The sequence below is a fragment of the Plectropomus leopardus genome, chromosome 19, assembly GCF_008729295.1.
Source record: "Plectropomus leopardus isolate mb chromosome 19, YSFRI_Pleo_2.0, whole genome shotgun sequence".
NCBI classification, from domain to species: Eukaryota; Metazoa; Chordata; class Actinopteri; order Perciformes; family Serranidae; genus Plectropomus; species Plectropomus leopardus.
In genome coordinates, this window is record NC_056481.1 from 19,814,237 (window position 1) to 19,829,577 (window position 15,341).

At 40.4% G+C, this 15,341-nt stretch overlaps 1 protein-coding gene across 1 annotated transcript in view; it reads left to right on the forward strand.

Annotated features, from left to right (window-relative positions):
* Nucleotides 1-15,341, forward strand: part of grid2ipb (glutamate receptor, ionotropic, delta 2 (Grid2) interacting protein, b) — a 48,830-nt gene that overhangs the window by 25,993 nt on the left and 7,496 nt on the right. The window contains exons 9-18 of the mRNA XM_042507863.1: nucleotides 155-306; nucleotides 903-1,037; nucleotides 1,838-1,923; nucleotides 2,126-2,276; nucleotides 3,657-3,958; nucleotides 5,264-5,308; nucleotides 7,992-8,753; nucleotides 9,570-9,722; nucleotides 10,314-10,401; nucleotides 11,183-11,275. Coding sequence (XP_042363797.1) covers nucleotides 155-306; nucleotides 903-1,037; nucleotides 1,838-1,923; nucleotides 2,126-2,276; nucleotides 3,657-3,958; nucleotides 5,264-5,308; nucleotides 7,992-8,753; nucleotides 9,570-9,722; nucleotides 10,314-10,401; nucleotides 11,183-11,275 — 1,967 coding nt within the window. The remainder of the gene's footprint in view (nucleotides 1-154; nucleotides 307-902; nucleotides 1,038-1,837; nucleotides 1,924-2,125; nucleotides 2,277-3,656; nucleotides 3,959-5,263; nucleotides 5,309-7,991; nucleotides 8,754-9,569; nucleotides 9,723-10,313; nucleotides 10,402-11,182; nucleotides 11,276-15,341) is intronic.

Sequence of the window (15,341 nt, forward strand, 5' to 3'; positions counted from 1 at the left end):
TTTAATCCTCACTCTCAGCTATACGTGTCGTTACAGATGCATAGAATCTAAATCTAAATCCTCACATCATATGGCAGTCAGTTACCCAGCAGGAAACGGGGCTGGTTATATAAATATGTGTAAGGATGAATTGGTTGTGTGTGTGTGTTCGCAGGAATGTGGACACTCTGATAGTGGACGTTTTTCCGGTGTTGGACACTCCGGCCAAACAGCTGATCTGGCAGTTCATCTACCAGCTACTGACGTATGACGAGCAGGAGCGCTGCCAGGGCAAGCTGTCTCGCTTCCTGGGTTTCAAAAGCAGCGGTGAGTCAGAAACATAACGTGGAAATCAGACACGTACAGTGACAGCAGACAATCGATAAATAAATATCAATGGAATTAGAAATCTAAATTGTATGGTTTGCCACCTGGTGTTATACGTACTGTTAGGGAGTTTTTTTTATAATTAACACAAACACAAGTTATTACCAGTTTACACCAAAGTGAAAAAAAATGAAGTCATTATAATGACAAACTTAATGATGACTCATCTAAAGAAAATAGACTGTAATAATAATAAATACTACAACACTACAATATTTATAAATACAAACTCATTATACTAAGTCACATTTGGTCCCCTAGGCGAGACCCAGTCATTATCTAGAGATATGAAGTCATTAAGTTGAGAAAAGTGGTGGTGGGGGGGGTAAGTCATTTTTTGAGATAATAATATTTAGTGAAAGTTAGTTTTTAAAATGTTTCACTGGATGTTTCTTTAAAGCACAATGACAGAAATGGGCCTCCTTACAGTGTAATGACTGTATGATTAGCTTGTAAATATTATTAATTTTAGTATTTGTGTGTGTGTCTGTGTGTGTGTGTGTGTGTGTGTGTGTGTGTGTGTTTATGTTTTGCAGCGGTGCTAGAGCCTGATGTCGGCCCGGAACACCACCGGCGAAGCAGCTCGATGCGCGTGACGGGGACGTCGTACCGCAGCAGCCTCAGAGAGAGGAGCTCTGATGACTGCATCATCGGGACTCACCTGGGGATGGGTACGCTGCACACGACAACAACAAGAACACGCATTTAAAATCAGTGTAATCTCCACAGGGCTGGTTTTGTTTATACACAGGTTTTAATAGCTTTCAAAACGTCTCCGCCAAAAGGGAATTTTAGAGACTCATAACTGAGCAGAGACATCATAATAATCTGTTTCTCTTCACGGATGAACTTCAAACGTGATCACCACATCAACTTAAATGGTGATGATGTCTGTTTCCACTGCCCTCAAGCAGGCAAAAAAAATCTCCTCCTCATTATTAATTCAGTATTATAGCATCTTTTTCAGGGTGGAATCCCTGGACATACTAGGCGGTAAATGAGCTTCCTTCAGCAGTTACTGTACCATTAATATTCCCTCTGGCGTGGCAGCTAACCCCCACTAGCTCCGGTTGATCTGCAGTAATAAGGCTGAGTTTGCGCTGGTCAGCTCCCAGGTGGGAATCGGTGTAATTGTTAGACTGTTGCTGAAAAAGATGTGAGCTCAGCAAACTGTCTGTGGAGACCTGAAGGCCTTATAAGACAAAAATGGCTGTCATACACTCATACATTAACTCCATATCTCAGCTGCGCTTTGGATAATGTCCACAAGCTCACAGAGTTTATTTCCAGCAGATTTCATTCATAGTTCTCCATTGCCATCGCTAACAAGCCAAGCTTTTTGTCTTTTGTCTCCTCCGCACTCTTCCTCTCTGCTCCATCCTCTCTCCTCCTCTCAGCCGGGGGTGGGTGGATGGATGGAAGGAGGAGGCTTATGTCCATGTGTCACTGTTCATGCCTTATTGTGCTGTAGGAATTCATGTGGATGAATCTGGGAGCCCGGAGGAGAGGCAGTCTGGAGATGGAACCTCCTTCCCCGAGTCCCCTGACCTCAATCATGTAGGTATAACTGCAGCTTCTCAGCACCGAGCTGCTCAGCCACTGGCATAATGGATGCTTGTAATGTTACTGTGCTCTCACATCATTTGAAGGTCTGCTTGTAATTGATTTGACATGAAATATTAGATTCCCAAAATGCTAACAGCCGCAGACCTTCAAAGCGAACTGTGTGTTAACCAGCTGATCATGCCTCCACCCGTAGATGACAGGGGTGTACACGGAGCTGGAGAATGTGTACGCGGGGAAGAGTGTGCCGCCGCTGCAGGGTGGCTCCTCAGTGGAGCCTGAGGGCCAGGGACAGACTGAGGCCTACGGGCGCCCTCTCTCCCCCCTCACACTCCCCCCTCTCACAGGTACTCTAGGGCTGAAGCACACACACCAAACACAGAACTATACACACACACAATGTGCCCATGCTTTCAGACACATGCTTTCATCAGTGGTTCACAATCATGTGCTGTTTAGGTTTGATGTATATGCAAAATGAGTTGTTGAATTTTGTAAGAAATAAAACTGAATAACTTAAAGCCTAAGTGGCACATGACAGATGCCATGTTCATGTCACGTTAGATTTTTAAATACAAGTGGATACTACTTAAAATGTCACATATCCTAATAAATAAGCACCAACATCCAGAAACCCCGTAAACTTCTCTACCCCCCAAGCTCATCTGAGATGGACTGAGTAGTAGAAAAGTGTGCTGTGGTCTGACAAGGCAACATTTCAAACTGTAGTTTGAAATCATGGACTCCGTGTCCTTCAGGCTAAAGAGGAAAAGGACCATCCAAAATGTTACCAGCTCAAAGTTAAAAGTCAGCATCTGTGATGGTGTTTGTGCGTGTGTGTAGGGGTTAGTTCTCATGGCATCATGGGTAATTTCACATTCGTGAAGGCACCATGAATGCTAAAAGGTACACACAGGTTTTGGAGCAACATATGCTGCCATCCAGACAACGTCTTTTTTAGGGACGTCTCCTCTTATTCCAGCAAGACACATTGAGCACGTGTTTCAACAGCGTGGCTTTGTAGTGAGTGCAGCTACTGTAGTAGAGTGCAGTTACGAGACTGATCTGCCTGCCAGTCCAGACCTGTCTCCCACTGAGCATGTGTGGAGCATTATAAAGCACTGTTGAGACACTGAGGTCATATAACCAGCAAAAATGGGAAAGAATTTCAGTTTCAAAACTTCAACAATTAGTGTCCCCAGTTCCTCAGTGTCATCAAAAGAAAAGGTGATGTCACACAGCGGTAAACATGCTTCTGTCCCAACTTCATTTAAACATGGTGAAGGAATCAAATTCAGAGTTAGTGTATATTTACAAAAAACAACAAATTTACAATTTATTGCATTCTGTTTTTATTTACATTTTACACAGCATTACAACTTTTTTAGAATTGGGATTGTATTAACAAAATTGTTTTGGGTGTTTAAAATTCTGATGTGAACATGGCACGAGAACCAATCAATGTGTTTAGGTTAGAATTCATTAAAATGACACAATCTATATGTGCACAGGAGCCTGCAGCTTATTGTTTTGTTGCCATGGTAACCGCTCAGATGAAAGGATCCCTGAGGCAACAACATGCCCGAGAATGTCACACATAATTTCTTGAGGGAATAAGTAGCATTAGGCCTATATTTAAAAAATTCCCTGCAGTGTCAGCGTTTGATAATGCAGCACAGTGGAACTGAATAAGTGCACCACGCTGACATCTTTGATCTCCATCACAGGGAGCCGTAAATCCGGCCTGTCTCTGTCCTGGAAGGAGCCCCTCCCCACACCTGTGTATGAGATCCACCACCAGAGCAGCGTCGAATCTAACCCTTACGTCAGCCTGGAGAGCCCTCCTGCCTCCCCTCAGCCCTCGGACAGCGGTCCCAACACGCTGACCCGCCGCAAGAAGCTGTTCACCTTCTCCCGCCCACCTCGCAGCCGGGACACAGACAAGTTCCTGGATGCTCTGAGCGAGCAGCTGGGCCACCGGGTCACTCTGGTGGACGACTTTGTACCTGGGGAGAACGACTATGAGGAGGTGAGGTAGACATGTCAGCTGTAGCTATACACAAACAAGGAGTTCACGCTTTGTTTTTATGTGTACTTTTTTTTGGTAATTTTTTTATTTTTATTGTAGAATATATATTTCAATATCTCATTATTCCTTGTTTCTATTTTAGGTTTAAAGTTTCTCCATGTCAAATTAAGTACAAAAAAATTATTTTTAGTTGTAATGTCTGAGCATAAGTTATGGTTTGTATAAAAGAAGTGGACATAGCCTCCAGGTTTAAAAAGTGAAGCCAATGCAGGACAGGAACATAAATGGGATGGTTGTGACAGCATGTTATGCGTGTGACCCAGAGAGGGAGATTTAAAAAGTAGCCAGCAACAGTTTAACTCAAAGAATAACAGTGGCAGTAAATGCAGCAAATTGTTGAAACAGTGAGGTCCAGGAGCTCCTTACCCTCTGAGCGGAGGTCGAGATCAGCCACCATAAAACAGGGAAGCTAAATGATGGGAATTTATGTGTTTTGTTATTGTTTAGAAAGAGCTGCCGACAAATTCAATGTGTCACACTAGAGGTCGACGCTGTTGTGTTAAACATCATGCATCTTTCGTTTCCTCGATGCTGGCCTGCTATTTTCTGATTCTGTGTAAAAATGCAAAGGAGATGTAAAGAAAGGACTTTGTCGAAACTATATATTATATACTAACTATAGCGTCACCTCTGAGGAAAAAGGACGTAAAATAGATGATAAAACAGGGTATGCTATAGGGTGTGGCTAATTTGTGATAAACAAGTCAGTACTTTGGCGACCTGTCACTCAGGATAGAGATTGAGCAATGTGAATCCTCCACGGCAACCAACGTTTTGTCTAAATATGGTCACTGCTGTCACCACGAAAACAAGAAGACAATGGCCAAAATAGGCTTCAAATAAGGAGTCCACAAACCAGTGGGGGACGTTACTGTCCACTTCACGTCCACTTCTTTTATACAGTCTGTGGTCTAACCGCTCAAATAGAATGATTGACAGGCTTTATTTCATGCCAGTAATACTGTTGGTATTTTTGCCATGAAACGATGCCGATTATGTGTGGTAGAGCAGTCTGACCACAATATAAGATACTCTGTAAAAGCAAGTACTGTCATGATTTTTTTTGTTTATACTAACTCTGAAATATAACATGTAGCATGATTTACAGACAATTTTATTGCTATGCATTTTGCTTCTCATCAGATAAGAAACAAAATGCTCATTAGACTGAAGTTGTAGTGTTGCATGTTGACATTAGAGCAGCTCTAATGTACGCTACAATGAACACTTGTGTTACATGAACAGATATATCAAGGTGGTTGTCATGGTTTCAGAAGAAGAGGGGTGCCTGTAAGTAAACATGATACTCAGTTATACAGTAGAGTGTCATTTTATCTGCCTAAGGTTATAATAACGATAATAAGGTACTGGCTGACTTTAAATCTTCACCTGAATTATTAATTACAGCAGTGGGGGTGGCTTTGTGTTTGTCGTCAGAAATGGGGAGAGCAGCTTATCGTACATAATTCATGGGGTTGCACATATTTTAAAACTGATCTCTAAGTATTTAACAATAGATTCAACATTATTAGATTTCTTGTGATCTATAACAAGTCTAAACAAAAATTTAAATACAACACTTTTGTTTTTGCTCCCATTTCTCTCAGGTTTAAGTTAAAGCTATAGACCTTTGTTTAATGCACTCCATAGATATATTTCTCTTTTAAAATCTATGTTAGTGAGCAATTCCACTTTCCCAAGATAATCCATCCACCTGCTGTTTATTTTAACCTGTGTCAGATTAAACAGCATCATTACTGCACAGTTGTGCCTTCGAATGGTCACAATAAAGCCCTGTTTCCACCAAGCAGTCCAGTCCAGTCCAGTCCAGTCCAGTCTAGTCTAGTCTAGCCCAGTTCAGTTCAGTTCAGTTTGGTACACATTAGAATGGTTATTTTTGTGATTCCATTGTGGATTGTACCATTAGATTCCTTCCTTACCGACCTTATTTTTCGTCACCCCTCTTTTGGGATGCCTAGCACACTGATCTGATACTAAAAGTTGGAGCTAGTAACACTGCAGTCCGTTGGACGTAGTACTGTCTGCAGTGGAAATAGGTATTTTTTGGTGGAAACTTGGCTCAAAAGGGCACTATAAAATTTGTAATTACACAACACAAAGCTGCAGATGGAGCGTGCCACTGGCTGCTGACCACAGGAGCTGTTAGACTGAATGTTCAATTCACTTCCATAAGACGTCTCCAGTGTCGTGAATTTAGCAGTACATCAAACAAGCCACACAACTGCAGACCAGACCAGGACCTCTGCATCCAGCATCTTCACCCACAAGATCATCTGCAATCAACCACCTGAACAGCTGATCCAGCAATTGGTTTGAACACCCGAATTTCTGCACAAACCATCAGAAACCGTCTCAGAGACGCTCATGTACATTTGTCGTCGTAACTAACTTGAGTGGGCAGCTGCTTACCTTTGAAGGTGTCTGGCACTTTGGAGAAGAGTTCTGTTCACAGATGAATCACAGTTTCACACTGCACCGGGCAGATGGCAGAGGCACATATGGTGTGTGTGGGTTATGGTATGGGCTGGCATTTGCTATAGACAGCGAACACAGATGCATTAGTCGCCACTTAGAATGCACAGAGATACCGTGACAAGATCCCGAGAGCCATCATCATACTATTGATTTGCCACCATGACCTGATGTTGCAGCATGATAGTGCATGGCCCCGTGTTGATCTGTACTCAGTTCTGGGTCTGAAAGCATCCCAGTTCTTTCATGACCTGAAGACTCACCAGACATGTAACCACAGAGCGTGTTTGGGATAATCTGGATCCAAGTGTTCGACAGCATGCTCCACTTCCTGCTGATATCTAGCAGCTTCACACAGCCATTGAAGAGGAGAGGACCAACATTCAACAACCTGATCAACTTGACATAAAGGGGACATGTCGCACTGCAGGAGACAAATGGTGTCACACCAGACATTGACTGATTCTTTGGGATATCTGTGAACAGAAAATTCATTTCTGCTGCGCTTCTCGGAAAATTCTAACAAATTTTTTTGGGTTGTCCATCATTGTCATTCTCGTAATTGCAATATCTCAAGAACACCTTGTTGAAATTTCTTCAAATTTCTTCAAACGTCCCCTCGGACTCAAGTATGAACTGGCTATAATTTGGTGGTTGAAGGTCAAAGCTCAAGGTCACTGTAACCTTGTGTCTGTCCTATTCTTTTGAATGCAATATTTCAATAATACCTTGAGGGTGTTTCCTCAAATTCGGCACAAACGTCCACTCTGACTCAAGAATGAAATTAAGTGGTCAAAGGTCAAGTTATGTGTGACCTCACTAAACCTCACCATTTTTGGCCATATCTAAATATTCATTTTCCAATTCTGACAAAACTTTACACTAACAGGAAAAAATGATCAAATTATGAAATTTTATAACCAAAAGGTTTAAAGGTCAAGTTCACTGTGATATCATAACATTCTGCAAAAACACTTTTCTGTTACTACTACTTACTCAACGTCATATCTCAGGAATAGAATGGGAAACATTTGGTCGTTCTCTTCCTATCAGGTGGATGGATTATCTTGGAAAGGAGAGGTGCTCACTAACACAGACTTTAACAAATTTGCGACCAAAATTTGAAAGAAATATATCTTTTGAGTGCATTAAAAAAGTCTCAGATCTTTAAGCATGTTTAAAAACATGTTAAAAGTGGGAGCAAAAACAAAAGTATTGCTTTTAAGTTTTTGCTCAGTTTATGAAGATGAGTGTTAATTTAATAGCATGTGTTTTTTTCTTTTGTTTTGTTTTGTTTTGTTTTGTTTTCAGCTTTTCTGTCCCATGAAAAAAAAAAATACAGATAAGCAAGAGTTTAACACTGAAAAAAGCCACAGTGCATTTATCTTTAGATTTGTATGATGTATAAGAGATTTATTAGGGTGTATCGAGGTGAAAGTTGTAATGATCAGGCCTGACGGCGTCCCTTTCCACCCTCCAGATGAGTTTCCAGGAGGACCAGGATGTGGGTTTCATGCCTCGGCAGCTCAGCAGTGGCAGCAGCGAGGACCACAGTAGCAGTGATGAGGCCTCCACTCCCTCCTACTCCTCAGGATCTGAACCCATACCGCCACCTCCCACCCAGAGCCCGCCGCCTCCCCCGCCTTTCCAGGCCCTGATACCACCCCCTGTTCAGTTCACAGACCCCCTGCCGCCTGTCCGCTTCTCCCCCGAGCATGTTCCCCGCAGCCGGATGCCCTTCCAGCCTCACCACCCTATCATCCCTCCACCTCCGCCCCCTCCAAGGACCCTTCTGTCAAGCCGCTCTCCTCTACACAAAGTGCTCCCCGACATGGAGAAAACTCACCAGCGCTTCCAGACCACCAATTCCACCTCTCGCCTCTCACATGCCCACTCCACCACCCTGCGGTCCTCCCAGCCGTCCCGCGCCCATTACCTCCCCCGGCAGCTCAGCCAGCCCCACCCAGTCCTCCAGCCCCTCATCCAGCCGTCCCCCCAGCCCTCCCCTCAGCCGCTGAGACCGAGCCAACTCGTCCTACAGAGGCACCACCAGCTACACCACCAACACAGCTATCAGGGCCCTCTGCCACCGTCCCTCCAGGATCACAGCTCATCCCAGAGTCAGACCCAAGGCCCCGCGGCCTCATCGCTGCTTTCAAAGCCTCCAGCCTCTCACTCCACCCTCCCCAGTCACACCAAGACCTATGAGACCCCCCAACGGCAGGAGCACCAAACACAACAGGTAACATCTGCATTCACTGTCGTTTTGAAACATGATGCACACTCCAAACGAGAACAGAATAATCATGCAGCAGCAAGGCAGCAATGAGCGCCTAGCAACAGAGGTGTCGCAGAGAAAAATCAAGAGTTAGTTTTCTATATTTGGCATCACACAATGTGTGCATACAGACGACAGACCTTGAGATTGTCAGAGGAAAACCAAATGCATCTTTTGACGGCTCATCTGCTCTTTGCCTCTGTCACACAGCTCAGGATAACAGAATCAAATCTTTTTTTAAAGAAAAGACGGTATATGTTGAGAAAACAGGAGCATTCACATAAACATTTACAGTCTGTGGTGGCACTGCACTTATTTTCTTTATTGCAACTAATGAAGAGTATATCAACAATTCATGTTACATTTATGATAATGTCATTTTATTGATTCCCACATATGCCATTCTAGAAAGTTTTAAATCACCTAACTTTTTAACTTGAACCAAAGAATTATGTATTATTTTATTATTACTGAATTGAAAAAACTGTACCTACTTTAAGTAATTGATGCCATTTACATTTTTTTCAGTTTTGGTTAGTGTAAAATTGCTCTTAAATTTACTTGAGTTGCATTAAAAAAAATCTTATGAAGACTTTAAACTAACTGGCGTTAAGCTGTAGGAACCCTGAAAAAGGTCTCTTAATTTCAGGTATTATAAACTGATAATCATAAATATTAGTTAGGCCCCTGAATCCTACACACTGGACCTTGAAGTTGTGAGCTATTGTACTTTACAAGAACAATATTTACCAATGAAAAAAATTTTTTTTGATCTCTAAGGCCCCGCCACCTCCGCCTCCACCCCTGCCACCACCGTGTGAACCCCCTCCGCTGCCCAAGTCAGGCCACCACGCCTCGGACACCAACCACATGAGTGTGAAGAGGCTGCGCTGGGAGCAGGTGGAAAACTCTGAGGGGACCATCTGGGGTCAGGTAAGTCCGTCACATTCACAGTCTGTTAAAAAAAAAAAAAACAATAATGTGTTTGTCCGCAAACTATCTGACATACAGTAAATACAGTAAACAACAGCATGTGAATCTTCCCAACTCGCCTGTGAATGTTCTCACTCCTCCTACGTCTCTCTCCCATATTTGGAAAATCCTACACATCCAGTCTGTCTCTGATGAGTCACAGCAGCACTGAAGCAAAAATCTTGTTTTTTTTTTTAACTTAATCTTTATTTCATTTGCAGCAGCTTATGTAATTTTATTGACAGTCTTTTTTTTCTACTTTCAGCAAAATCAATATGGTTTATAGATAATATAAAGGAGAAGTTCGTAATAGGTGGGGGATTTAGAGGCGTCTAACAGTGAGGATCGTATATAGATATACTGCATTTCTGACAAATTAACTGTAGCAGTAGTAACTTTAATAGTTGAAGTAAAACAGAGGTTGCTGCTCTACAAACCAATCCGACACAAACAAAAACTGACATCTATATATGAAAGAGAATTATTCAGCAGCTGTTTCAAGGTTACTAAGCGTTTGCTGTGTCTTCAGAGTGTGTCCTTGTCTTTGTTCAGCTTGGAGAGGACTCAGAGTACGACAAGCTCACTGACATGGTGAAGTACTTGGACCTTGATCTGCACTTCGGGACTCAACGCAGATCCAGTAAGTAGCTCAGTACTTTATCATCCATCATTAAACTGCATCATCATCATATCTTTATTTATTTGCTTTAAGGGTGAGTTTGATATTTTTCATCCAGATTTTCCCATGTTTTTGTGTCAAAGTGTCTAACAGGAACAACAGATGTTGATGGTGTGCAGTTGCCTGTTAATTTTACATCACAATCTGTTTTACTCCTACAACACTTCTTCTCAGTACTGAAAGGACTTAAAAAAATGTTTTTTCCCATTAGACATTCAGACACAAAACATGACAAAATACAGTCTCATTTGGAAAAAAAGTTACCCTTCAGAGTTGACAGTGAAAGTGATGTTTTTGTTTGTTGACATTTCTTGTTTTTTTTGTACCTTCACAGTTATGATGTTGTCCATTACCTGTTTTGGAGGTGCTCCATTCACCTGTTCATCAAATCCATTCTCCATAAGGCACCATTACCCCTCCTCCCCCTCTACCTCATAATAACACAGCTCTGCCAGAAAAAAGAAAAATACGCCTTACTTTTCTTTATTTGTAGATCTCCCCAACGTTTTGGCCTCTAGTGGCTCTAAAGGCAGAGCTGTGTTATTAACCTATCAACCTGCCACATCAAGCTGTTGTGTGTGTCCTGTGTGTGTGTGTGTGTGTGTGTGTGTGTGTGTGTGTGTGTGTGTGCGCGCGCGCGCATGTGTTCGTGCGTGCGTGCATGCGTGTGTGTGTGCGTGCGTGTGTGTTTATTCCCCGGTGCCTGGAGAACACTCTCTTACACTGTTGTTAATATGATCAGTCTCTCCTCCAGAGCCTCCATCCTTCCTGCCAGAGAACTTTAAAAAGAAAGACGTGGTGGAGATTCTGTCTCATAAGAAAGCCTACAACGCCTGTGAGTACCACAACAACAGCCCACAGGTTGAGGAGGTTCAAGTCTGTGAGACCAAGTAACACATATTATAGTGTTTTGGGAGCTTTGGAAAGCCAAACTGACAGACTTAAATCTAAACAGAAAACATTCTATTCTTGTATACAAAGTGCAAAAAAACAACAGTTTTTCTCCACTTCAGGAGAGTCTCCAAGCCTATCCAACAACAGCTAGAGTCCATCAAACACAACACAATTTCTAATTCAGGTTTACCTCAGAGGTCATAGCCTGTGGTGATATTGTCATAAGACTGGATATGTCACACAGAGCTTTTCTATTCCAGATGTCTTTACAGGAAATTAAGGATGCACAATATTGGATTTTTTGCTGATATCTGATATTCCAAATATATATCAACTCATTTTGGCTAACAAGTCATGACCGATATAGATACATCCAATTTTTTCCCAACCAAGTTTAGTGTTCATTGGATCTCTTCTGCAGTGAATTAACATAAAATATCGGTTTGTGTAATCGACAGAAAACAGCATGTTGGCAGAATCTGATATTTCATTTTAAAGCAAATATTTGTTGAAACCAAAGATGCACAGATATTATTGTGCATCCCCACAAGAAACATACTGTAGTAGGTGTAATGTTGATGAACATCTATGACCAGAGGTAAAGCCTTGAGAGACAATAAAAAAAAATGGGAATACAATTTCTAAGTCTGAACTAAATTGTTGTCTCTTCAGGAGGTGACAAAAAGCTTTGGTAGGTAATATGTGTAAGTGTGTTTTTCCTTTGTGTCACATCACTTTTGTACGAACTCAAAAACAAGGCTTGAGATGAATGGCATCCTGATGTCCCCATGGATATATTAAGAGAACTGGATGCAGCATGGAATATATATCGACTGATACACAGAAATCTCTTTCAGAATTAAATAAACAAAGAAAAGTATTTTTGGGCCACAGGGCATCACATCACACTGTTTGGTCAATATGAAAATTGCTGCAAAGTCAGACACATTTTCTGGGGGCCTGGTTCTCCTGGGGACAATAGAAACATTTTTGGGACAATCAGAAATCTATGTAAAGACGTCCCCGGGACAAAAGGACGCACATTATCAACGTGTCAGTTATCTTTTTTTATAATGAATGTTTCTTTGTTTCCCTGGAACAAAAGGGGGAAATAAATAATAAGAAGTACAAAACAAACATAGTTGTATCGGCACAGAAATTCCCGATTTATCTGTGCATCCCCATAAAGCATTCATGATTTCTTCCAGGTTTGATTCAGTTTCTCCGTGCACTGTAATCTCAAGGTGCATATGCTCTGTGTCAGCTAGTTGTATAACATTACTGTGATGTCTTTGTTTTGGCTGGAAGTTTATGTTACATAACTTGGTATTTTAGTCCTGTGTAGAACAAGGGGTCGTGGTGCAGTGTCTTGTAAAATTAGTCCTGTTTCCCCACTTATCCTCACAAAATCTTTTTTTTCACCTGTTCTTAAATCACAGGAAAGAAGTCATTGAAATCAGACTTAGAAAATGGATCATATATTTTTTCTCGCTTGCCTCCTTAGGGCTATTGTACGTAATTTATGAAAACATACAGAACAGGAAACAGAAAATAATTTGCCTATTATATTTTGTTCATTGCTACTGAGTGACTTATGATTTGTGTAAAAAATAGTACATTTTGGAGTTTTTTTATTGCAGTATTTTGGGTCCTGTTCTTCAAATGTTTCTTAACTAATTCTGTTTATTCACACTGTTATTTGGTTTTTTGAGCTCAGTTTGAGGATTGATTGGATTGTCATGGGTGAAGTATTTTGAACAAGCGCTCTTTTTTTCTTTTTTTTTTTTTAAAAGAAAAAACAATGAGTATAGGGTTGAAACCGTACCTCCCAGCATGCACTAGGGCAATAGATTCATGAATCTCATTTATCACGTTCCTGTATTATTACTGGTGTGATTGCTGATCTACTTTGTGTTTCCATCACTGGTAACCAGTGAGATATCATCAGTAAATGTGGTCAGAGTATGAGTGAAGTTAGTTACCAATAAACATGAAAGACACTTTTCAGTGATCAGAAGCTTGCTGTGAAAATGAAACCTTCCTAAAATATCATAATAAGCCACTTTAATTAGTCTTTTTTCATTTCTGCTGTTAATCATTTGATCATTTATGGTGTCAGAAAAAATGTCAGATTTTCTGTCTTTGTTGGTCTTTTAACTGTCAAAGTCTATCAGTTCATAAGTTATTGTCTTTTTTGCTCAAAGTATCTCAAACTGTATATTGATTTTTTTTTTGTGTATTCCTATTATTTGATTTGATCATGTCTAAGTTGAGGTAACTCTTAATGTGAATTTTCCATAAACAGATTTGGATGATTTCACAGTAACCTGCATGTTCTCATCAAAAAATGATGCTTAAATTATCACCCCCTTCAACTGAGTTCATCCTCCTGGTCCAGCCGACTGTTGGTAATCTTTTGTGATCTGGTCGACCTGCTCTATCTGTTTTTTAACTCTTTGGTAAACTGTCTTTCTTGCCACCTTCAGTTCCATATTGACACATTGGTGATGCCCTGTTGCCTCTACAGACTGCTGTCCACCTTCTTCTTCTGTATAAGAGAGTAAATGCACCTTACAGTTAGCAGTTTTTATTATATTTTGCACCTTACTGTTATCTAGCTTGAATGAAGATTTGTTTTTTATTTGCTATACATTTGACTTTCTGCTATATTATTTTAGTCCTTACATATTGCACACGCTGTATCTGCACTCCTCTGACTTTGTATCACAACTGCTGCTAAACAGTTTCCCTCAAGATAAATAAAGTTTTATCTTTTCTTAATCTTTTTCCGTTCATATTGTCAGGATGAAAATGTGTCTCTGCTTGGTGACCCAAATCCGCAAAACAAGAGGAATGACAGCCTCCACTTAACCATTTAGGATATTCTTATTCTTTATCACTTTGTGCCTTATTAAAAAGTTGCACCATTATCTCTCTATGTCCACAGGAGCGATCATGCTCCAACATCACATGTACTTTGGTCACATTCACTGGTAACATTTAACTTAAAAATGACAGTTGTATTGAATCTGTTGCCCCAATGCATGCTGGGAGCCTGCCCCATGTAAATGCAATCTCACGATCAACAGTCAGTAAGTTGTTTAAATGCTGATAATGTAAAGAGTCCTAAAACATGGATATGAGTTTGCATTTTTGCTCTTCCTGTCCCCTCATCTAGTCTATAGGGTTTTGTTTAGAAATAAGGTCTGAAGACACTTTCAGGTTTTGTTCTTTCATGGGAAGCAAATATAAATACACAATACCAACAGTTACCAGAAATAAAACAGGAACATAATGTTTAAATATAAAAGCAAGTTATACAGTTATATTGCTAATTGTATAATGCTACAGGAAATAACCACTGCAAACTTTGTTTGGATGAAAACACAGTTTACACCATAACATGAAAAACTTCTTTTGGCCGGTGAGACAGATCCTTAAATATTATATTATTTTATATGAGGCAAGCTTGCTTTGATTTACTGATCGTCCCTCGTCCTCATATCTGAAGCGAAAGCAACAGTAGAATACTGTAATACGAGTGAAAGGCTCATTTTCTTTTATTTATTTTGGTTTCTGATGTAAATAGTCTGAGTTGTGCAAAAGTGGTATAATTTACTTTTAGGATTTATCTATTGTCATAGTATCTTGATTGTGATATTATCTAAATGTACCTCAAATAAAATTAGAAATTGCTCATTTTCACAAAAACACAAAAAACTATTTGTTTACAAAGTTAATGTCTCCTCTGTTTAAGAATATATTGTTACACTGTTCTATTCCATAAACTGTATTATGTTATACTGTAAATTATGTTCTTTTCCCTTGTATTATCATACCCATATAACAATGTATATCTTTTGTTAATGTTTATCCTTGAATTTTTGATTTGATAATCTATCACCAAAGTAGAACAGAGTATAAAATATGAATAATACACAGTGGAAAATGACATATTGTCAAAGGGACACAGTGATTGTCTTTGTTATGTGAAAAAACAAGAAATA